The 25,270-nt window shown below is 39.8% G+C and overlaps 1 protein-coding gene across 3 annotated transcripts in view; it reads right to left on the bottom strand.

Moving 5' to 3' along the window:
• The window catches only part of LOC120457663 (unconventional myosin-VIIa-like), a 419,197-nt gene that overhangs the window by 323,130 nt on the left and 70,797 nt on the right, over positions 1–25,270 (bottom strand). For all 3 annotated transcript variants that reach the window (XR_005617072.2, XM_039645159.2, XM_039645160.2), the window contains exon 3: positions 9,190–9,305. Coding sequence is in view for 2 of the 3 variants with exons in the window: in XM_039645159.2 (XP_039501093.1) it covers positions 9,190–9,305 (116 nt within the window). In the remaining variant the exon portion in view is untranslated. The remainder of the gene's footprint in view (positions 1–9,189; positions 9,306–25,270) is intronic.

Below are 25,270 nucleotides of genomic sequence, written 5' to 3'. Positions count from 1 at the left end.
ATTAAACTAGCATAAGACGTAAACAAGTTACAGTTAGAAGGGAGATAGAAGTTTGGAAAAGTACTGGGCAAGCTCGCGGACAATTACAGCGGTGCGATGCTTACATTGATTCCGCTGATAAGCTCCGCTGAAGCTGCAGACAAATGATAATGTAAACAAAGATAAAAGGTGACTTGTTCGCGCATACAGGGTGTCTCGTTCCCAAACAAGTGTGTTCTTGTTGGTCTTAGTTTACAATATTGCGTGATTAAGTGTTTCATTTTTCGGTATCAGACAATTTAATTAACTTCAATTCGTAGGGCCATAAATACAGGCGGGGCTATATAATAGCGGGAATAATAATAACAATGGTAAATTGGTATGTATAAAGTAAAAAGATATATATAATTTTAATAGATATGTATTTAGTTTGTAAGAGTTACAAAAGCGTTTCGTATTTTATTTTTTTAGGTGTATCCCTCTAAATTTGTATGCCTTATACACTATTAATATCGATTATTTTAAACGAATTTTTTTTATTAACAAAATTTAAAACGGAAATGAAAATCAATAAAATATAAATTTAGTCTTCATAGTGTGATTTTTTCCTTGTTTCTACTCGCTACAATTGCAACGGCTAGCTCAGAGAATTTATAATTTGTGTGATTAAGTATAATTTATTGTTAGACCACTCATTTATAGACTACTACAGTTCTCGCCATTTGCTTCGTGCCGTCGTCCATCGTCGTGTTCGACAGCGAGCACCGTACCGGCTCGAAAGAGACCTAGGTTGTTATGTTGGCGGAGCCGAAAGGTGTGTCATCCGTTAGGACGAACCAGAGCTCTTCCCAGAACCACCGTTGCAACACCCGGAAGAGCACGTCTGTTATGACCGCTCCTGTAACAGGACACCAACCACTGACTCCGCAATCCCTTCTGACCACGCCTGGTCGTTGTGTTCCCCTGTGTCCCGAGGATCTCTGCGTTGCTCCGCTCCATCACTTGCAGTGATCATCGATCTGCGCTTGCGCCATTTTTTATTTGCCGGGGCGATCCTTTTATTTCCCTCTTTTGCGCACGGCCCGCTCGTGTTCCAGGTCCACGAACGTCCCGTTAGTTTACGGTGCGTCCTCTTTGTGCTTGTCCAAAGACCACACCATTACCGTTTGACCTAGTGACCTCCGCCTTGAGGCCTCTCCAGCTTTGTATTTAAATTTCACGCAATATACTTTCGTTCTCCGGTATCGGGTAACGCTAAAAGTCTTTGCTTACAGCAGAGGCATACTTACGATAGTGATTTTTGTTCGATTTGTATACATCCTGCTTTAGAAAGAAGACTTTTTGATAAGTTTATGGCAGATTGCTTTAAAACTAAGAGACTATTTTGCGTGGAAAGGCAAGGACTGCAATGGCTATATCAACTTAGCTTTTGATACTATTCAAGAATATATGGACGGAAATGTCTACTTAACTGCGTCGCAAATTTCTCACTGAATCCAAATTTAACTGGGTATCAATTTGTTTAAGCCAATTTCGTTTGCCAGATTCAGGCGTACCTAAACGGAAGAGGGACGTACCTAAACGGAAGAGGGACTCCAAAGGGAGTCTTATTGCTTTAGGCACCGCTGGCCACACTTTGCTTCGTCTGCTACGAGCTTTCTTCTTCTTCTTTCTGATTAGTCTTTCTTCTACGATCGAATATTATATAGAAAAGAATAAAAAATCGTTTTCAAAGAGAACTACGCAGCTACCTCAACATTCCGTCTTTTTCCTACTGAGCTGTCACTTTGGAATGAATCGGCCCCAGCAGCATAGTTCGGAGTCCAGCGCTGCATTTGATGGTCCTTCGAGCCGGATCTTCGAGCATTAGCTTTCAAAATCTAAGTACATATGCTTATTCGACGCCAATATACTAGTGTAAGCCGTTTGCCGACCGCCATATTTATTTTCCTTTCCTTTGGCCGACAGGTTTGCATAGTTCGTTTTGCTCCATGTTCTGCATATTCATAACTCCCCCAACACAAGAAATTTTGGTTTATAATTCGAATTGTGCAAATGTACCATACATACGTAACATACATACACCAAAGACATTAGAATAACAAGATGCGTAACGCCATACGATTTTTTTGCGCACAATTTTTTTGTGCTGGCTTTTCAACTGGCTCCAGGCTCTCTCGAAATTTTGTTCAAAAGCCAAAGAGCGGAGAGCTCTAGAGCCATCAGCTCTCTTGTACGCATACAGCGACAGCTGACCACTGTATTGGTGCACACGTATGCACATGCATTGTAAAAATGACAAAATGTGCCCTTCAATTAAGAAGTTGTTAGACTTTATATCTATATTATTTTTTTTTGTAAATTGCCACCACTTAAAAACTCTAGTTTTGCATTGCCTTAACATAACAATTATTTAAATTCAACATAGCAATAATAATAGCACAAACTGTGCACATAATAATGCATAATAATTTTCAAATATGACTTTATATTAAAATAGTTTTTATTAGAGTATTCAGCGTGCGACGTTTGAAAGATATTTCTTTTTTTTTTTTTTACGCGAGTCCCACGGCCCCACCTCCCGCCCAACCGACCGAGGGGCGCTGCCGTGTATCGTACGGCTCGAATCGCGGGAAGATAGACGCGATATAGAAGACAGTAAAGGACGAGGAAATATATCTATATAGTAGTAAGATCTAAAAATTCGTTAAGTACGTTAGTATTGATCGCTTTAAAAACGGCAGAGAGTCAGAATTAGAGATAATAGGATAGAATCTATTATAGTCAGAACATAATACTCTGTAGGGATCATGCAACTCATAGTTCAATCTACAATGATTTAAAATTAGAGGTACGTAATTTCTAGTAAATCTGCTCGGAACAGTGAAGTTTAGCCGACTAACCCAGTCGGGACTATCCACTTCACCACGAATAAGGTTAAAAATAAAGACTGTTCCAAGCATCGTTCTACGGTAAGCTAAGGAGGGTAAGTTAATTAACATTAATCTACTTGAATAAGGAGGTAATCTAAGGTTTGCATCCCAATTAAGGCGCCGTAAGGCAAAAAGTAAGAAGTTCTTTTGAACCGATTCGATGCGGTCCGAGTAAACTTCATATTGTGGACTCCAAACAGGTGATCCATACTCGAGGATCGGACGGACTAGAGAAATAAATAAGGTTTTGGTCATGTAAGGATCATCAAATTCCTTTGACCACCGTTTTATGAAACCAAGCACACCCCTGGCCTTATCGACAATAGACGAAATATGGTCTGAAAATTAAGTTTAGGGTCCAGAAGAACACCAAGATCATCAACATGTGTTATTCTTTCCAAAGAGCACCCACTTAAAGTGTAAGTTGCGTGCATTGAGTTGGCACGATAAAAGGTCATAACTTTACACTTAGAGCCATTTAAGCTTAATACGTTATCACGGCACCAAGTTTGAAAGCAATCTAGATCGGATTGTAATTCCAAATGGCGAGAAATGTCCTTATATTGCAAGCATAATTTTACATCATCAGCGTACATTAGTACACGCGAAAGGGAAGGTCGTTAATAAATAAGGTAAAAAGGAGCGGACCTAGGTGGCTCCCTTGTGGGACGCCGGATGTGACCCGGAGAATACAAGAAAGAGAATTTTTAAAGAGGACCCGTTGCGTCCTGCCATTCAGATAACTTAGAATCCAATTTAGGAGATCAACAGGGAAACCTAATAAATCAAGTTTTTTTATTAAAAGTGAATGATTAACAGAGTCGAATGCTTTACTAAAATCCGTATAAATGACATCTGTTCGAAGATTATTTTTGAAGCCCTGTACTACGAAGGAGGTTAGCTCCAGGAGGTTAGTAGTTGTTGATCTGCGTGTTGATCTGACATGGTGATATAATTGACCTATAAAGGTGCTTCAAATGAGGAGTGATAACGTTTTCAAAAAGCTTAGGGATAGCAGACAATTTGGAGATTCCTCTGTAATTGCTTGCATCCGATTTGCTACCTTTTTTATGGAGAGGGATCACAAAGTACTCCTTCCATATTTGGGGGAACTGTGTAGACTCCAGAGATAAGTTAAACAGTTTTAGTAGAGGCTTGCACAAGGCTTCCGCACAGAATCTAAGCACACAGCCAGGAATTCCGTCGGGACCTGGCGAATAGACAGGCTTAACTCGCTGAAGATCATAAAGCAGTGAGCTTTCGTTTAAAGTGGGACAGAATATTAAATTTGACTTTGATACCGCGTAAGAGTAAGGCCGTTCGGAATGAGGTATCGTAGAATATGTGGTTTGAAAAAACTTGGCAAATAGATCGGCTATTGCCTGATCCGATGTTACCTAAGTATTTTCAAAAGGGTAACTGGTTGTTTTGCGCTTAGTGTTAACGAAATTATAAAACTGTGCGAACTGGAACTTACAACGGTTTAAATAATTCTTATAACACTGAGCGTTAAGCACGGTAAAATTTGACCGAGCACTTACATATTTAGAAAATATAGATTGAGAACCGGTATTTTTAAATTTTATATAAAGTCTGGACTTAACATTTCTTACATGTGTCAACTTTTTATTAAACCAAGGAGGTTTGTTAGAGGTAGACCGATAGTACATCGGAACACAAGAGTTGAAAAATGATTTAATTGCAGTATAAACAAGACAGAACGCTATAGTCGAGTTCCCCGACTATCTGATACCCGTTACTCAGCTTTTGGAAGGGAGAAGGAGAGTCTTAAACACAGTTTTTGGCGGTTTGTAGGCGTTATAGTGGGCGTGGCAGAAAGTTTTTTGGCAAATTGATAGAAATTTACAAGACTAATACAAAAATGAAAAAATATCAAAACATTTTTCAAAAGTGTGGGCGTAGCAGCTTTGGGCGGTTTGTGGGCGTTAGAGTGGGCGTGGCAAAAAGTTTTTTAACAAAACGATAGAAATTTACAACACCAATATTTTTTAATTTTTGCATTGGTCTTCTAAATTTCTATCGATTTGCCAAAAAAACTTTTTGCCACGCCCACTCTAAAGCCCACAAACCGCCCAAAGCTGCCACGCCCACACTTTTGAAAAATGTTTTGATATTTTTTCATTTTTATATTGGTCTTTTAAATTTCTATCGATTTGCCAAAATACTTTTTGCCACGCCCACTCTAACGCCCACAAATTGCAAAAAAAATGTCAGTGCTTAAGACTCTCCTTCGCACTTCCACCAGCTGAGTAACGGGTATCAGATAGTCGGGGAACTCGACTATAGCGTTCTCTCTTGTTTTTAAATATAAATATAAGATCCCATTACAATTGTAATGGCCTCCCCGTGGTGTTCCCTGGGTACCTATTATTAGATATATTACATATTATTAATTATCAATATAAATATATGTAAACGGTAGCTAATTCGAGCGGCGCTTTTATCAAACAAATATTAAAAAGAACTTTTTTCAAAACATAATAATTACGAATCGAAATTGACCAAAACATTATTCAAATTTGTTTCTTAGATCAAAATTGATTTCGGCCCGAAAATCGTCTTCTAGCACAAGCACGCACACATACACACTATCTTCTTTATTGTTTTTACTCACACAAGCAAGACAATTCTATTTTTGGATTTTTACGCTCTAAATTTTTGGCGAGCGAAAAGAGAGCAATTTTGGCCGTCACTAAAAAAGTGGCTGCATAGTGCAAAACCAATGTATGGCCGTTACGCATCTTGTTATTCTAATGTCTTTACATACACATACTGAATTCACGCTATGTTTAATTTACATTTCTACATTCAGTTTGACGGTACTCAAATCAAATTATTGTTTCGGTTTACCACATTTCAACTTCACGTACCATCCCGCACTTCTACATTTCCACTTTCACTTTTACAGCATATATATGCATTTTGTATGTAAATTATAATAAATAATTACATAATTAAAAGTCCTATTTTCTATCCTTTTGTATCGCCCCGGCGATATTTACACGTTTCCTCTATTTGTGTTTGCTCCGCTCTTTATTCCAAATGAATATAATTATGTCTGAAGGCGTGGGAAGACAGCAGTTTACTCCGAAGGACGCGCGTCACAACAGAAAAGCTGTTCAGTTAGAGCTTTCGAAGGAAGGCCAGAGGCGGGAGCCTAGCCAAAAGGACACGGGGTCCGCACCCTCAGAGAATTTAAGATCCAAGAGTAAAGGCCCTCTAGAAGCTGAGATGCACCATCCACTGCCGAGCCCAATTCATTCACACTAAAGATCCACCTAGATCTAAACCAGTCCATTATAGGAAAAAGTTGAGCGCGAGTACGAAACAGTTTCCAGATTAGCTTGCCTTCCGCAAGCTTCAGAACAAGTATGAGCACTATTAATCGGTTTACGAAAGATATGCGTCACAGGTAAATTAAGATATTGATCGTCTGTCCGCCTCCAGTTCTCAGGCAAGGGCAAACCCATCCGTTTAGACGTTCTTTAGGGGCTGACCTAATTACAGCTATCTACGATAACAATTCCCGGCTGACTCCAGTGGACAAATAGTTCCACTTGAATGCCAAAACAAGCGGCGAAGCTCACGCCATTGCTAGCAAATCTCCGCTTTCAAATGATGGGATCGTTTTGAAAACAAGCGACTTTTAGTAAATAGCCAATTGAAAATCCTTTTCAATCTCCCAACCGTAGGAAGCGAATCGGGAACGGCCTTAAAGGATCTTCAAGGCACAATTCAAGGGTGTTGGAATGCCCTTGAATACTCCCAGGTTTTCACAGAAATTTGAGATTGCCTCAAGCTGCCAAAGGCCACTCTCTCATTATGGGAGCAGTCTTTGAGCAACAAGTCCGAAATCCCTGCCCGGGAAGAGATGAATTCTTTTCTCGAAGAAATATATCGCGCACTAGATGCGATTAAAGATGTTCGACTTTATACTTCCGGCCCACAACACACAAAGGAGCACAGGAACCCACAGCCTAGAAGGGTTAACTCCTTTGAGACGTGATCTCTGCTCCGGAGAGCCTCATCCAGTTAGGATTTGTCCCCGTTTTTGCCAGATGACTCAACCAAGGGCCAAGATGACTGCAAGGGCCGCCGCAATACGTTGCTTCATAAAGAAAACCCTTCTACTTCCATGAACAGTTCATCTCAAACACTTATATTAATTTCGCCTTCAATCGGCAGAGGATCCTTTTATGAACGGCTATTGTCCAAGTTTGTCAACTCGGAGAATATTTTCCCGGACGTGGTCTGATAAATTCAGGTTTCGAAGGCACCTTTATCTCTAAGAAGCCGAAAAAAAAGCTATATTATAGTCTTTTACAATTGGATAATGGATTCGTTCTAGATGAGCGGAAAAAGGCATTGCTCAAAAGTGTGTGGGGAGTCTTAAAACTCCGAGCAAATATACGTGCAGAAGAGCGGCCTAGTATTAGCGAAGAAGGATGAACCGCGGGAGGGGTCAAGGGCAGACAGGTTCAACAGTAAATTATGGACCTTGATCCCCGTCAATGCGGAGAGACCGTAAATTAACGGTCGGCCAAGGGCAAAGACTTCGAAAGGTAACGGTGCGGACTTGGAACGAACACAAAGAGGCATCGTGAACTAACGGGACGTTGCTGGACCTTGGATACGGGAATAAGGGGATCGCCACGGCCTATAAAGGGACGGCGCAAGCCCAGCTGGGAACCAGTTAACGAGAAAACGAGTCAGTGAGAACATCAGGAGCTAGAGGAGCATAGATAATCACCGCGAGTAAGGGAGAAGGGTACCCGCGGATCAAGAAATCACAGAGCCGAGATGCTGAACGATGAATGGCCCGCGCAGTGCTTGAGAATGGAGCTGGGCCACATAGGACCAGGTGAGAGGGATAGCGGATAACAATAGAGTGTCATCCTCGTTCCGAAATAGGTTTGTTACATTAGAAGCGGAAACAGTGTCAATATGAAAGCTAGCTAGTTGTTTAAAAAAGTTTCTTTTAGTCTTCTTATGAGGGGATTTGTGCTATGTAAATGTCGGGCAAGTATGCTTCGGTGGTACTGGAGTCTCTCTTTGTATCTGCTGGAATGGAACGATATCTGTTCTTTAACATCAGTCAGATTGAGATCGTGATGCAGCGCTTTATTGCTGACGTATCATTTACAGTCAATAATAACCATCTCTTTTTGCACCGTCTAGGCCCCGTATCGCCAATTCAGGAGATACATCTGAGTGCCATCAGCTGCCTCGTATTCGCATACTGACGTGTGAAGTACGCACACGCACACGGAAGGAACGGACGAGGCAGAAGTGACTTGCTGGCAGTACTATTTTCGCTTTAGCCAATAGTCCCGAGGGCATTGCAGTACTCGCCCCGATCGAATTCCTCGAGTATATGGTTGACCACACGGTGTAGCTGCTCGTTGGGGCTGTGACCGGATAAGTTTTAGTGGCATCCATATGCTAAACAAGCCGATCAATGAGCAGAAGGCAGAAGACTGATTGGTCGGTTAAAACTGGGGTCATGCTCCTGCCACTCTTCTATTGCTTGGGAATGTTTTACACCCTTATGTGATCAGAATAAGTGATCGCTTTGGCAGAATTTTTAGGATGGCATTGGTGAGTGGGTCATTCCCGGGCGCTTTTCTAAAAATAAAAATCCAAACACATTTTAAAATGGTGCCCGTGACAGCTTTTGCTAAATTAATTTAGAAATTTTTTGCCTCAAATATTTTTATTAATATAATTAATTAAAACACAATGAGGACGCATTGTGAACTAACAGGACGTTGCTGAACGTTGGATACGAGCGGACCGTGCGCAAAAAGGGGAATATCGACCTCAAGGCCGAGATCCGAACGGTGGGGTATACTGCAGGAGGAGACGGCAAGAATCTGGCGTGATCAGAAAGAGATTGTGGTATCAGTGGTTGGTGTCCTGTGACAGGTGCGATCATAACAGACGTGCACTTCCAGGCATTCAGCAACGGTGGTTCTGCGAAAAGCTCTGGTTCTGGCACTATAATATTCTAGTTCTGATTTCAGCCGGCTTCTGGGCTTTCAGTTAGGCCCCTGCGAGCCCATTTTAAAACATAGCTTATAATAGCCAATTCAGAAATAATAGAATATGTATGGAACTTATTTTTCATGTAATTTTTTTAGTTCTTTTAACTTTAATATCTTATTATAGTTCAATACTTACATAGTTAATTGCTTAAACACCTACATAACTTTGATATATATAAATATAAAACAAACATTTGGTTAGTTAAGGATACATATATTATGTCACTATTGTATCGAACGTATAGATTTTGGTTAATTCCAATTTCATCGATTTCCGACATTGCTGTCATATCAGCATAACCAACTTTACGACCGATTGACATCATGTCTAAAAAGAGAAAAAGTTAATTTAAATTATGTATGATTTTAAAATAAATATCAATTATATTGCGTTAGAACCCTAGAAATGAATAAAAATTTCATTGGGACACATTCACTCAAGTGCCAATACCTTGAATAAGAGAAGGGTGAAGAAGTTTCCATTGCCAGCTCTAGATAAATTTTTGTCCCCCCAGTCAGAAGTTCTAAAGCGGCATTTGCATTTATTGGTTATTGGTTATTGCATTTATTGGTTACGACTCTCTAATTTATTAAAATCGTTTTTACAAGTCAATGACAGAACATATATTTATTTTCTACAAAAATGTCTATTTGTGGACCAAAGCTTTCGCATTTGTAGATTATGTGGATCAAATGTTTCGCATATTAATAGAAATTGGCAATTCGATAAATAAACGAGATAGAATGCTATAGTCGATTTCCCCGACTATCGGGGAAACTGTCCAATGCCCAATGAAATAGCAAATATTTTTATGAACAAACCTATTTCATATCTAAGGATCTGATCAGAAATACTGTTGTCTGAATACATGTTATGTAGTTGTTTATTGGTTTTTGTCTATTTGTGAAGATGGAAAAACTTTAAAGTCTAGTGTAAGGTATTTTAGGGTGAAGGCTGGAGCATAACAAAGCTCTATCTCGTTTTTTGCAAGTTCGCCTAGGCGATCTTTTGAAAAAAGAAGTTATGTTAAATATTAAAATCGCCAGGCGCACACGCATTCTTTTTTCGTCTTGCAGGCCGCAAAATTTTCAAATATTTTTTAATAAACTATTTAAAAATTTCAAATACGAACTGTTTTTAAAAGCGGAAATGTTGCAAGGCAATATTTTTGGATGTCTCCATCTGCATAGATGGATTAAATTATATCCGACGACCACACTATAATCGCTGGGGTTCCCCAAGGCAGCGTATTTTTTTTAGAGAAGAGAATTTTTAAAGAGGAGAATTTTTAAAGAGGACCCGTTGCGTCCTGCCATTCAGATAACTTAGAATCCAATTTAGGAGATCAACAGGGAAACCTAATAAATCAAGTTTTTTTATTAAAAGTGAATGATTAACAGAGTCGAATGCTTTACTAAAATCCGTATAAATGACATCTGTTCGAAGATTATTTTTGAAGCCCTGTACTACGAAGGAGGTTAGCTCCAGGAGGTTAGTAGTTGTTGATCTGCGTGTTGATCTGACATGGTGATATAATTGACCTATAAAGGTGCTTCAAATGAGGAGTGATAACGTTTTCAAAAAGCTTAGGGATAGCAGACAATTTGGAGATTCCTCTGTAATTGCTTGCATCCGATTTGCTACCTTTTTTATGGAGAGGGATCACAAAGTACTCCTTCCATATTTGGGGGAACTGTGTAGACTCCAGAGATAAGTTAAACAGTTTTAGTAGAGGCTTGCACAAGGCTTCCGCACAGAATCTAAGCACACAGCCAGGAATTCCGTCGGGACCTGGCGAATAGACAGGCTTAACTCGCTGAAGATCATAAAGCAGTGAGCTTTCGTTTAAAGTGGGACAGAATATTAAATTTGACTTTGATACCGCGTAAGAGTAAGGCCGTTCAGAATGAGGTAACGTAGAATATGTAGTTTGAAAAAACTTGGCAAATAGATCGGCTATTGCCTGATCCGATGTTACCGAAGTATTTTCAAAAAATAGCAAGGAAGGGTAACGGTTGTATTGCGCTTAGTGTTAACGAAATTATAAAACTGTTTGGGATCCTGTGCGAACTGGAACTGGAATTTAACCGAGCACTTACATATTTAGAGAATATAGATTTAGAACCGGTATTTTTAAATTTTATATAAAGTCAGGACTTAACATTTCTTAGATGTGTCAACTCTTTATTAAGCCAAGGAGGTTTGTTAGAGGTAGACGGATAGTACATCGGAACACAAGAGTTGAAAAATGATTTAATTGCAGTATAAAAAATATCTATGGCATCGGCCATTATGCTGCAAGAATATAGATCGGACCAATTAAAGCCAGATATAAAAAGATTTAGCCTCCGAAAGTTTGCCTTACGAAAACAATGAATTCGTTTGGTTGACTTATCTGGCCTCTCTTTTATTAAGATACCAGTGTCGATTGTCACCTCGAAAGTTGGATGGTATGGATCTTCTGGTTGACTAAGAGGTGCTACTCTAGTCAGAAACACACTTTCAGGACTTGTAACAAAACATAGATCCAATAAACGACCAAGAGAATTTCGAATATAATTAACTTGCGACAACGATATGTCAAGCAAGCCGCCAATAAAGTCATGCTGTGCTATAGGCAGGAGAATATTCGACTGTTCTGTGGACCACTTAGTGCCTGGTATATTAAAGTCACCTAGAACAACTAGTTGGTCCCTATCGGACAGTCGGTTTGAAACGGATTGGATAGCGGACAAATGGTTAATATATTTAGGAAATTCAGAAGACGGCGGAATGTACGAGCACGTAATATAAACATAGCTATCAGAAAATTACAGCTTTACGCATAAGAATTCTAAGTTACGGAACTCATCAAAAAATACCTTTTCTGACGTGAGGGTAGACCTAACAGCAATTAGGACTCCCCCTCCCCGCCTGGAGGGTCGATCATGCCTGTATACTGTGTACATACCTGGGAAAACTTCGAAGTTAAGTATCTCCGGTTTTAACCAAGTCTCTGTAAACACAATAATATGGGATGCAAAGGAAAGGCTACTAGAATACAAATTAGTTAGCTTACTACACAAGCCTCTTACATTTTGATAACAGATAGTGAGACTAGATTTTAGTTTTTTAAAGATAAAGAAGTAGAAGTAGTAGAGGAGGATGGGGCAGTGATCTGGCCACTTGTGGGAAGTTTAATTCCCACGGGCCCTTTTTTTCTATTTTTAATCTTAGCTTCAAACTCTTTCACAATCATACTTTCCGGCCAAAAATCACCAGAACATATGGTTGAGTATACCTCATTTGGGACAGTTATCTTGAAAGATGAGATGTCCCTAGCATAAGAAAAGTTAAATTTTTCCACTTTTATGTTTGTTTTGTCTTGTATATAAGACAGTACATCAGATGATGTTTGATCAGGGGAAAGCCGAGAAACAAAAATTTGTTTCTTTAGTGGAACCACTGAGAGGGGTTTTGCCACTGCAGGTTGTATTTCTGAAGTGCCAACTTGTGCCGGTAGTCCGGACTCAATATTTCTTTGTGGTGGTAAACAATTCGGGACGGGTGGAATCACCGGTTGAGAAACCAGTGCGGACAAAACGGAATCTGTAGCAATCCCAGGCTGGACTTCCTCCACATCCGATTGATCGGATTGCACCGAATCTTTTTTAGCTGCCGATCTAAGCAACATTTGAGGGTTTGCTGCGATCGTCAACTGATCAGCTGTGGAGTCCTGTTGATCACTTGCCGAAGGTTGCGAGGCATTCCCCTTAGGCAGCCTACCACCAGCGGCTTTCTTGCGCTTTGGAGATTCTTCTAATAGTTTGAGGCTATTAAATTGTGAATCAAGCACAGAAAGAAGATCATCCACGCCAAAACTGCTGATTAGTCCTTTCAAGCCACCTTTAGTTTGGCGCATAAAAGTCCGTGACTTTTTGAATAAAATATATTTTTTTCGTCAAAGAAGCGTTTTATTTCTCAACATAATCTCCTTTTAGCTCTATACATTTAGTCCAGCGTTTTTCCAATTTTTTTATTCCTTCCAAATAATAGGTTTTTCAAGGCCCTCAAAATAGTCGTTTGTTTCTGGATGACCTCTTCATTTGACCCGAATCTCTTACCGCCGAGCCATTTCTTCATGTTTGGAAACAAAAATAGTCACAGGGGGCTAAATCTGGAGAATATGCTGGATGGGTAGCAGTTCGTAGCCCAATTTATGAAATTTTGCCATGCTGACTACACACGTGTGCACCCGTGCATTGTCCTGATGGAACAGCACTTTTTTTTTCGCCAAATGCGGTCGTTTCTGCTTCAAATCAATATCGAATCTGTCCAAAAGCTCTGAATAATATTCGCCGGTGATCGTTTTACCCTTTTCAAGGTAATCGATGTGAATGATACCTTGTGCATCCCAAAAAACTGTGGCCATGACCTTGTTGGCCGACAGACCCACCTTGGCCTTCTTTGGTGCACGTTCACCCGGAGAAACCCACTGTCTTGATTGTTCTTTGGTCTCTGGTGTGGTGTGGTGGATCCATGTTTCGTCTACGGTAACGAAACGGCGCAAAAATTCGTTTGGATTGCGGTTGAACATCGCCAAACACTCCTTTGAAATGGTCACACGGTTGCGCTTATGGTCGTGTGTGAGCAATCGCGGCACCCATCGCGCGGAAAGCTTTTTCATGTCCAAATATTCATGTAAAATGTGATGTACCCGTTCAGTTGAGATGCCTACAGCCTCAGCTACCTCACGCACTTTCATTCTCCGATCATCCAATATCATTCCATGGATTTTGTCGACGATTTCTGGCATGACGACCTCTTTTGGGCGACCTGAACGTTCGGCATCACTTGTACTGGTACGACCACAACGGAACTCAGTAAACCATTTCTTAACCATTGAAATTGATGGTGCAGAGTCCCCATAATATTTATCAAGTCTTTCCTTGGTTTCGGTGATGGATTTTTTACGCAAAAAATAATGCTTAATTAGCACACGAAATTACCTTTTTTTCATTTTCGTTAAAATTCACGAGATCGTCTGCTTTCAATGCCTATAAAACGCAAACCAAAAAACGCAGCTTTCTCAAAATTTTACAGTCAGCTGTTAATCGATAACTGCTGACAGGAGCAGTGTTGTATTTAGAGCAGGTGCGCGGCAAATACAAAAAGTCACGGACTTATCAAACGACCCTCGTATCATAACAGTATTTTAGATTAGGGCCTTTAGCTAGGTCATCACTTGTTCGGCCGTTAAAACCAGCGCACATAGTGTGCACCATTCTATCACATAGCCAACATGTCATTTTTGACTGCTCAGGCTTTATTACCTGACGGGATTTGTTATGGAAGCAGACAACACTGGTTTCCATGTTTAATTGGGTTTTGACCACTGTACCAAAAGACAAAATCAGAAAATGTACCGCAAGAGCGCAGTCTGCACTTTAGGATTTTGTGTGGGAGAGCGAGAGAGCGGGTGCACCGTGCAGTTAAGTACAAAAACAACACCAAACAGCACTACGGACAACGCGCGAAAGAGAGGGTAAACAAAACGCAAAGACAGAAAGAGAACAGATTGAATTAATTTATTAAAATAATGCACTTATCACAAAAGATTCACTCGCGAAGCGAACGGAACTTTAACTAGTATTACGAAATTGAATTATTAAAGAATTTGTTAAATTCCACCGCTGGATTTAGCAAAACAAAAATAAATTCGGAGCGCAGAAAAAAAACACGACCGTTCACTTTGAAGCTAATATTAAACATAAATAATAATTATAGGGTAAGTTATTTAAATATATCAAGAAAATTTTAAATATTTAAAGGCACTTTAAAAGTTAAAATCCTTTCAAATCCTTTCATTGAAAAGTATGTAACAGGAAAGAGGGAGCGTTTTTGACCATATAAAGTATATCAAGTATATTTATCAATATCCATAGCGGAGTCGATCTTGCCATGTCCGTCTGTCCGTTCATCTTTACGTCCGTCCGTCCGTATGAATGTCAAGATCTTAGGAACTATAAAACCTAGAAAGTTTAAATTTAGCATGCAGATAGCAATGATTTGACATTTTTTCAGTGGTTTACACTAGTACATAACTACCGATTTTTCAAACAATGAAATCCTATATTATGTCACTATTGTATCAAACGTTTAGATTTTGGTTAATTCGAATTTCATCGATTTCCGACATTGCGGTTATATCAGCGAAACCAACTTTACGACCGACTGACATCATGTCTAAATATTTTATTTATTATTATTATTATGTACAAGTTGGTACTTAATTTAAATGAAGTCTAACTTTTTTTTTATTAAGCAATAGCTGCTATGGCCTTAAGCTTTTTACTTATTATATTATATATTACTTATTATTACTTATACTTATTATATATTCATATTTACATATAAACATGTGGTATTTAATACTAAATATTATTTTTGTTTTTTGTATTTACATGATTTGGATTTGTAATAATTAAATTAGATGGAAAATATTTGTTTGAGGAACTCTATTGTTTTATCTATGTTTTGGAATGATGTTATTTCTTTTAAATTTTTTTGCAGATATAAGGATCTTTCTGTATTATATAGTGGGCAATCGATGAGTATGTGTGTAATGGGGATTGTTGAATTGCACTTTGTACAAAGTGGTGGTAAGATTTTTGGATTAGAAAGGAGATGGCTATGGGTTAGGTTTGTATGTCCTAATCTTAGTCTTGTGAGTTTTAAAGAGTCGATTTTTTTATTTTTTTTTTATTTTGATTTTGTAGCTTTGTCATGGCAGATTGGTTTGTAGTATTGGGATGCGTTGTTAAGTATTAGTTTAAAGTATTGTTGGGTGCTTTGCTTTATGAAGTTGTTTATATCAGATGTATTGTATTTGTTTTCGAAGATTAAAGGAAAATTATTGGTGTTCTTTGCTGTATTGTCCTGGGACCCAAAGCAGTATTAGTTTATCAATTTTTCTAATTGAGTTTGTATAATGGTTATGGTAGTTGCCGTTTTGTATTGTATTTGTTTTCGAAGATTAAAGGAAAATTATTGGTGTTCTTTGCTGTATTGTCCTGGGACCCAAAGCAGTATTAGTTTATCAATTTTTCTAATTGAGTTTGTATAATGGTTATGGTAGTTGCCGTTTTATATTGCTTTTAATGAAGAAAGGGAGTCTGTGCACACTATGTGCTTTCCTCTTTTTTTACTGGCATGCTGCCAATATCGCGGCTAGTTCTGTTGTGAATACTGAGGTGTATTCTGGTAGTATTTGGTAGGAGATTATTTCTTTTTCAGTTGTTACACTGTAAGAAGCACCGTCAGATGATATTGATCCATCAGTGTATAAGAATATGCGATCTTTCATTGTGTTTTTATATTCTCTAAATTTATGTTGATATATTATTGGTGGAGTGTTTGCTTTGGTAGTATAGTGAGTAGTATATGGAGCGAAGATTTGATTTTTGGAATTTTTTTAGCTTTAATAATTTTGTTGTAGATAGTTTCTATGGGAGATTGTTTTGAATTCATGATTAATTTGAAGTTTTTTTGGATGGCATGAGCTATTCTATATTCTATTGGTAGAATGTTTGCTTTGTGGGGTTGTACGAAAAGCGCAAGGAACGAGTGAGTGGTACATTGTTTTCAATTTGTTAAGGGCTGATTTGGGCGCTGTACCATAAGGATGGAGCCCGAAATCAATTTTTGACATTATTATTTCTTTTACTACATAAAGTATTGTATTTACATTGCATCTGAATTTGTTACTGGATAGGCATTTGAATTTATTAAGTCTATTGGAAAGTTGGAGTGTAAGATTGTCGATGTGTTTGTTCCATCTGTATTTATTGTCAATTGTAATACCGACAGTTTTTAGTGAGTCTACGTTTTGTAGGGTGTATGTGTTGGATTGGAAAGTTAGGTAGCAAATTCTTTTCCTGCGGAAGTGAAAATAGTTGTATTTGTCTATTGATAGTGATACTCCTGAGTAGTTGCACCATTGTTTGATGTCAGTGAGTAATTGGTCTATGTTAAGTGTATTTTGTTTTTTATTTAATTTGTAGATGATTGTGTAGTCATCAGCATATGCTGTGAACTGACAGTTTTTGTGTTTGTCAATAAGTTGGTTTAATTTGTTAAAGGCTGTAGCGAATAAAATCACCAACAGGAGTGAGCCTTGTGGGATTCCATCGATGACTTTTAGTTGAAAGGGAGGACGTGGTATGGTAGTCTAAGAGAGGTTGAGAGGTTGCTGTTGAGTGAACTTGTACTGCTACGTTGTCGAAGTTTTGACAGTTTAAAGGAATGTTTTGTTGCTGTATTGAGTTGTGTATTAGGAGGGCAACACCTCCGTGTCTATTGATAGGGAAATTTTCGTTGTATAATGTGAAATTGATTGGGATTGGTATATTTTTTTGAGGAGTAGGTGAGTTTCTTGCAAGGAGATTATTTTTGGATTATAAGATTTTTTACGGATTTGCAACTGATCAGAATATTTAAATTATTCGTCCGCTATCCAAACCGTCTCTTGTGATCGTCTTTATAAAAAGGTAGAAAATTGGATGCAAGCATTTACAGAGCTATCCCCAAATTGTCGGTAATTCCAAAGCTTTTAAAAAATGTTATCACTCCTCATTTGTTGCAGCAGTTTTGTACCACGAAGTCAGCACATTCTTATGAAACGCAGATCAACCGAAACTATCAACTTCACCACGAATATGCTTACAAATAAAGACTGCTCCAATCATCGCTCTACGGTTAGGAAAGAATGGTAAATTAATTAACATAACATTACATTAAGATCATTAATTCGTGTTATTCTGTCCAAAGTGCACCCACTTAGAGTACAAGTCGCCATTCTGAAAAAACTTAAGAAATAGATCGGCTATGCCTGATCCGATGTTACCGTAGTATTTTCAAAAATGGCGGGAAGTATTGTTAAATTGTTTTGCGCTTAGTTTTAACAAAATTATAAAACTGTTTCGGATCCTGCGCGAACCGAAACTTTCAACGACTCAAATAATTTTTAACAGTCTTGAACCACTGATCATTAAGCACGGTAAAATTTAACCAAGCACCTAAATATTTAGAAAAGATAGACTGAGAACCGGAATTTTTGAATTTTGTATAAAGTCTGGACTTTGCATTTCTTACCTCTCTGTTTAAACCAAGGAGGTTTGTTAAAGATTGAAGGATAGTACATAGGAGTTACAAGAGCTAAAAAATAATTTAATTGCGGTATAAAAAATATTTATTGGCACCCACCATTATGTTGCAGGAGTAAAGATCGGACCAATTACAGCCAAATATAAAATTATTGAGCCTCAGAAAGTTTGCCTTGCGAAAACAATAAATTCGGTTAGTTGACTTCTCTGATTTCTCTTTTTTTACGGTCACGAGACATAGATCCAATAATCGACCCTGAAAGTATCGAATATAACAACTTGCGACTACGATAAGTTGAGCAAGCCGTCAATAACGTAATGTTGTGCTACTTATAGAGAGAAATATATTAGATTTTTCTTCTGGGGACCACAAAGTGCCAAGTATATACATACATATATAATGTAGATATATTCTGAGAATTCAGAAGACGGCGGTATGTAGGAACACGCATATGAATTTTACGTTACGGGAGTCGTCGCTTTTTTGACGTGATGGTAGACCGCAATTAGGTCTCCACCTCCTGTAGGGTCGAACATGTCTGTATATTGTTTACATAACACATTGGGAGAACTTCAGAGTTTAGTTTCTCCGGCTTTAACAAAGTCATTGTAAACACAATGATATAGAAAAGGAAAGGCTGTCAGAATACAATTTAGTTAACTTGCTATGCAAGCCTCTTGCATTTTGATAGGAGATAGTATAACAAGATGTTAGTTTTTTGAAGAAGAAGTAGAGGAAGGTTATTTTTAATCGTAGCTTTAAACTCCTTTACCACCATGCTATCCGGCTAAAAATCACCAGGAAATATGGTCCAAAATAGTTAATTAATTAACTTATCTTAACTTCACATTTATATTATCGGCTTTTGTTTTGTCTTGTATATAAGAGCATCAGATGAACAGGGGAAAGCCGAGAAACGAAAATTTGTTTTTTTAGTGGATACACCGTGAGAGGTTTTGGTTCTGCAGATTAAATTTCGTAAGGGCCAACTGTGCCGATAGTCCGGACTTAATATTCCATTGAGCTGGTTAACTAATCGGGTCAGGTGGAATTACTGGTTGAGAGACCAGTGCGGACAAATCGATATATCTAGCAATCCCAAGGTGGACTCGCTTCACAACGGATTGATCGAATCGCTCCGAATCTGTTTTAGCTACCAATCTTAGCAACATTTGAGGATATGCTGCGATTGACAGATGATAGGCTGTTGAGTCGTTTCTATCAGTTATTCTCTAGTTTATCACTTTGGACGGCTTTACACGTTGAGACGCAACGTATTAAATTAACATGCGACGGTCTGGTACCTATACAAAGTTATTGTTATAAATAAATATAGATTAACACTTAATTTAATAAAATACTATGATCCGTTTAAAAGATATTCAGGTTAACACTTCATTTAATAAAATACGATGCTCCGTTTAAAAGATATTCACAGAGCAAGACTCGACGAACTTATAAAAAAAAGGGATTTTAATATTAAAATTATTGTCGGTTTGATTTCCTGTTTTACGACTGTTTAAAAATCCCGCTAAATTAGGGAAATCTGCATATTAATACTGTTTTTTTCTGCCGAAACAATTGAACTCCTGAAGATGAAAGTTGTATTAATGTCGTCAAACAGGCATTTTCAAAAGCTAGCTTTTCAAAATGATTATTAATTTTTCACGTTTTGTTTAAAACCACCTTTACGATTTATCTTTAAATTAAAAACTGTATAATACCTTATATTAAATTGCTTATTTCTTCACATTCCACAACTTTTGATGTCTAACACCTAGTTTTATTACATTCTTAACCATATACTAATCAAGATGAAAATGGTGATAAAAAGTATATATATAAAAGTATAAACATCGCGATATAAAAAATCCCTCCAAAATGTCCTGATATTAAACAAAAAGTCTTAATTCGCCACGCTCTTATAGGAAACGGCCGTGTGAGCAGTAATTTTTGCTCAGGTGCAAAAGTGTATATTGTAAAAAAATTGCTTAATACCTAACGGCACTTGTTAGAAAAACAATATGTATTTGTTATCATTAACAAATCGTGGTTGGCCGTTCTGATATGTTCAGTTTCAGAATAACGGCTATAGCTAAAACTGGTAAATATAACACACCGCTGACACAAAGACTCTTTAGGAAGTGTTCAATTTCTTCTACCAAATTTTTTGGTCGCGTATTTAACAGTATCTTGCGTTTAGAGGCTGATTAGAAGTAAAGGGTGTTTTTTCGAGGTTTAGAACTATACGTTGGCCTTACTGTTCAATATGACGACCGACTTAAAGGCTGTCAAGTGATTTATTTTTAGTGATTTATTCTTGGTGAATAGATTCATATCTGAACAACGTCACACAAAATGACGCACAAGAATTAGAATTAGAATAAGAATTAGATCTCTCGACGGAAGAGCCCAATTTATGGAAAGAAAAAGTAGAATTCAAAAAGAGTTTCAAAAATGGGCTTAATAGTTGACAAGCCAAAGGTTGGTGGAAGTGGTACATGTAATGATGGAAATAATGCTAGAGAATTTTTTAATAATGCAGTCTTATCAGTTGAAATAACTAAAATCGATGAAGAAATCATTGAAAGATGTGCTACTTCACTCCAGGCGCTTTGAAAAATGAGTTCACTTAAAATTTAATGCTTAAAAAGACACAGGTTTCACAATCACTTAATAAACTAAAAACAACACGTCAGAAACTCTAAAACTGCAAAAAATTACAGTAAATACCTTTATTTGTAAAATTAAATTATTCCATTTGAAAAACACTTTCTTTAAGCGCGTTAAGCGTAATAATATTTTAATAGCGATCGTCACTTGCAAGTTGAGCACGCTGCCAAGCCAAATCATTTTTATGCTCTATGTTTCGCACTCATTCTTAAAGAGAATAGTTAGAATAAAGCAAAACCAAACCTAGATTTTAGTAGCTTGATTCTAGCCAATGTTTTTACTTTCATTTTTTTATTTTTGGTATCCGGTATCCATTGCTCTTTACTGGCGCCGACAAAGTTCGTTCCTTGATCGCATCTAATGCTGTTTAGAAACCCTCTTTGGCAACGAAATCTCAAGATACATGTAGGCAGCATCCAAAGACAAATCTTTAGACAACTCTAGGAGTATGGCCTTTGTGGTGGCCATGCAGGTCCATCAGTTTTCACGAAGTCTCCCAATCGCTACCAAAGAGGGACCGAGATAGTGTAACTAAAGACATTATAAATAACAACCGCCATACGATATTTTTGCACACGAATTTTATGTGCTGGCTCTAGACCTGGCTCAAAGCTGTATCGAAGACGGAGAGAGAGAGCGATCTAAGGCCAGCTGCTCTCTTGTAAAGAGACATCGACAGTATGTGTGCACACGTATGTTTATGTATTGTAAATTTGACCAAATATGCCCCGCATTTTAGAAGTTTATAACTTAAAATGTATATTATTTTCGATTGATTGCCACCATGTTAATCACTATACTTTTGCATTGCCTTTACATGTTACTTATTCGATTCAGCATAGAAATAGTAATAGCCGAATATATGAATATATTCAGCTTGTGATGTGGGAAAACTATTTGAAGGCAATGATTCTTAAATATTTTTATATTTTATATTGTATAAAATTATATAGTGACTATTTGACCCTATTACATAAAGCTCCTGATTTCGGGCCAAAAATAGTCTGCTTGCACAAGTATGCACACATACACACTTTCTTGCTTACTGTTGGGTGTGATGGGGGTTGCTGTCCTGGGATTTTTCTAATCGGCTGAAATAGAAAACACTCGAAAGGGCAAACACTTGACTTTTCTTAATTGCACGGGCGCGACCGGGCGTATGTTCATTCGTTACTAATAGTTTTTACACTGAAGCTTATTCTAATTAGCTAGGCTCTCCCAAGCGCAGCGGAGACTCCTTGGAGACTCTGTGGTGAAGAGCGAGAGAGCGTAAGAGGGAGCGGAGAGCGGGTGGCAGTCCTAACCCCGTAACTGGGACATTCCGCCCCCCTTGCAATCACTGGGGTTGCAACATAGCCATCCTACGGCAGGCTGCAGGCACCGGCCGCAATCCACCCAAAAACAGTTTTCTGGGCGACCGGCATTCCCTCGTCGAAGGTCAGGAATCCGGATTGGATGACCTTTGGATAAACATCTGCTCCCAAGACCATGGAGACGGTAGCAGGCCGATGGAACTGGTCATCAGCTACCATGATGTCCCGGAACTTGGACACCACTGTGTCGCTCAATGCCCGGACAGGTGTGCGGATCCGCACACTGGGCTCGATCTTGAGCACGACCTCCAGCTTCGTGTTTGCGTCGACCCTGGAGCGAATCGTCGTCGTGCAGACCTTCTCGTCGCCCACATTGGTCGTTGGAAGCGTAAAGGCTGACGCCAACGAAGCGTCGATGCAGCTCATGGGGGTGCACGGATCGATGAGTGCTGCGATCTCGAAGGTCTTCGTCCCGGTCTCCAACTTGACCAGCGCTGTCGGAAGGATGTTCACGCTGGGGCGCTGCAGCAGCGACGAGAGCGATGGGCCTGGCGTGGTCGATTCCGGGCGTCGTGGCGGTGAACTCCTACGCTGAGTTCGCGGATTTGGCCGTCGGGAACGTTGGGACGAGGCCGAAGCTGCTTGCCGGGTTGGCACCGGTTGGAGACCGCGACGACGAGCTAACCTGCTCATGCATGTGGAGCAGCGTGTGATGGGATCGGTCGCACTTCTTGCAACGATCACCGCTTCGGCAGTCTCCCGTGGAATGCTCGTGAGCGAGGCAATTGGCGCAGTATTTATTAATGAGGACTGCTCGCAGACGCTTTTCAGCGCTGAGCTTTAGGAACCTCGCGCACTTCCGATGAGGATGGATACCGCGGCAGACTCGTCATCGGTAGGATTGAGTACCTCGGGTACGTCTGCTCACCAAGGCACGAGCACTGCGTGCGTTTTATTGACGAGGGGCCATGCTGCGGGCAGTTGAATGTCGAAAGGAGATCGAAAACGAAATGAAAAATAATGGATGATTAGTGCTAGTGAACTACAACTAAGGACGAGAGGAGCGCCTATTATTGTGGAGATTCGGAAGACTCCGTCGGCAAAAGCACCACTTTTGCCACTGGACGTTTAACAACTCCACGTGCAGTACGGACGTTGCCATCGGCTCCAGACTCAATTCTGCCGAGCCGCCACTCATTAGAGGGTAAGTTGTCGTCCTTGATGACGACCATGTCATCGATGCGGAGATTTTTGGACGGGGCCTGCCATTTAGTGCACTTGTGGAGTTCTTTGAGGTACTCTTCTCTCCATCGCACACGGAACTGTTGATGGAGAGCTTTCAAATGCTGCCACCGATTAAGAATGGATTTCGTTTCTCCCTTTACTTCGGGTTCCACCGTGGACATAAGGGGTCCACCGACAAGGAAATGACCTGGCGTCAGAGCCAGCAAATCTGTCGGATCCTCAGACATAGGAGAGAGCGGCCTAGAGTTAAGGCACGCTTCTATTTTTGCCAGGAGCGTGGAGAGCTCTTCGAAAGTGTATTTTCGTGTGGCAGTGCATTTGTTAAATAGCGTCTTAAAACTTTTTACGCCTGCTTCCCAAAGGCCTCCCATATGGGGTGCCCCCGGAGGAATAAATTGCCATTGCATCTCTTGATGACTATAGGCATTCGTCACCGACTCTTTTACGGCTTGAAGGAAATCGCGGGAAAGCAGGGTGGCAGCGCCAACAAAGGTTTTGCCATTGTCTGACTGGACTTGACGTGGACACCCTCTTCTGGATACAGAGCAAGCGAAAGCGGCAAGAAACTTTTCGGTCGTTAAGTCAGATGTAGGCTCTAAATGGATGGACTTAGAGGAGAAACAAACAAAAACTAACACATACCCCTTTGTAACGAGACATGCTCTTCCCGTATAGTTCTTTATACCGAACGGACCGGCGTAATCCATGCCAGAATACGTGAACGGTCGGGAAAACGATGCTCTTTCTTTGGGCAGGACACCCATCAGTTGGCTTTGCTTTTGTGGATCACACATACTTTGCACGAATTCACTACTGCTTTCATCAGGTTCTTAATTCTCGGAATTCAGTATTTCGACCGGATGAGGCGCACCATTAACTGCTTACCACCATGGAGAGTTATGCGATGAGTGCAATTCGCAAGGAGGCGAGAAAGCAGGCAGTTATACGGAAGAATCACTGGATGCCGTTCATTGTATTGAAGGCTTTCGGAAGCCGCCACACGGCCGCACGCCCTGATCAGTCCTTGCGGATCTAGAAACGGCATCATGCTTAGGATGGAACTTGAACTTGGCACTGGACGCTTTTCACTTAGGCAGTGATTTTCCACAGGGAATTCTCTGCGCTGAGTGTTCGAAATTAGGGACCGCTCGGCGGCGGCGATTTCAGTGGCCAGCAAATGCACATCCGATGGAGATGTCTGCTTCCTGCACCGCTGAATGAAGCGATGAACAAAAGCAAGGACCCGTAGAGCTTTCTCAAGCTTGGAGAAACGTGCCAAAAACTCTTCAGAAGGAGCTTTTGAGAGATGGACTTTTAGAGCATGCTTCTCCAGGTCGGTCACCGGAGCGTTGTCGACCTGAGTTGGCCATTGGTTGCGTGGATTTTACAACCAAGTCGGTCCGTGCCACCATAACTGGCTATCGGCTAGATCTTGGAGGGAAACTCCTCTACTTGCCAGGTCTGCTGGATAATGCTCAGATTGAACATGAGACCAATTCTCTGTATTTGGCACGCTGGCTTGCTTAACCATGCAAACACTATCGTGGAGTTAGTCCAGCAGTAAAGTTCGGACTTGATCGTAGGCATCTGCGGAATGATGGCTGCAGCCATTTCGGAAAGCAATAACGCTCAGCACAGCTCCAGTCTTGGGAGCGAAACCGTTTTTACTGGTGCTACCCGGGTTTTCGCGGTTAGGAGTTGCACCATAATGGTGCTGCCCACTTTTACGCGGACATATATTGCCGCCCCATAAGCCTTTTGCGATGCATCGCAAAAGCCATGATGCTCGACCTTGAAATCTGGATGAAACGAGAGCCAGCGTGGAATGCGTATCTGCTCTAAAACCGAATAACTTCGGAGAAAATTAAGCCATCGCTGAAAAAGCTCATTTGGAATGTTTTCGTCCCACCCAAGCTC

The sequence above is a fragment of the Drosophila santomea genome, unplaced genomic scaffold (genome assembly GCF_016746245.2).
Source record: "Drosophila santomea strain STO CAGO 1482 unplaced genomic scaffold, Prin_Dsan_1.1 Segkk6_quiver_pilon_scaf, whole genome shotgun sequence".
Taxonomy (NCBI): domain Eukaryota; kingdom Metazoa; phylum Arthropoda; class Insecta; order Diptera; family Drosophilidae; genus Drosophila; species Drosophila santomea.
Note: the sequence above shows the minus strand (reverse complement) of the source record. Positions and strands in the feature narration are given on the sequence as shown.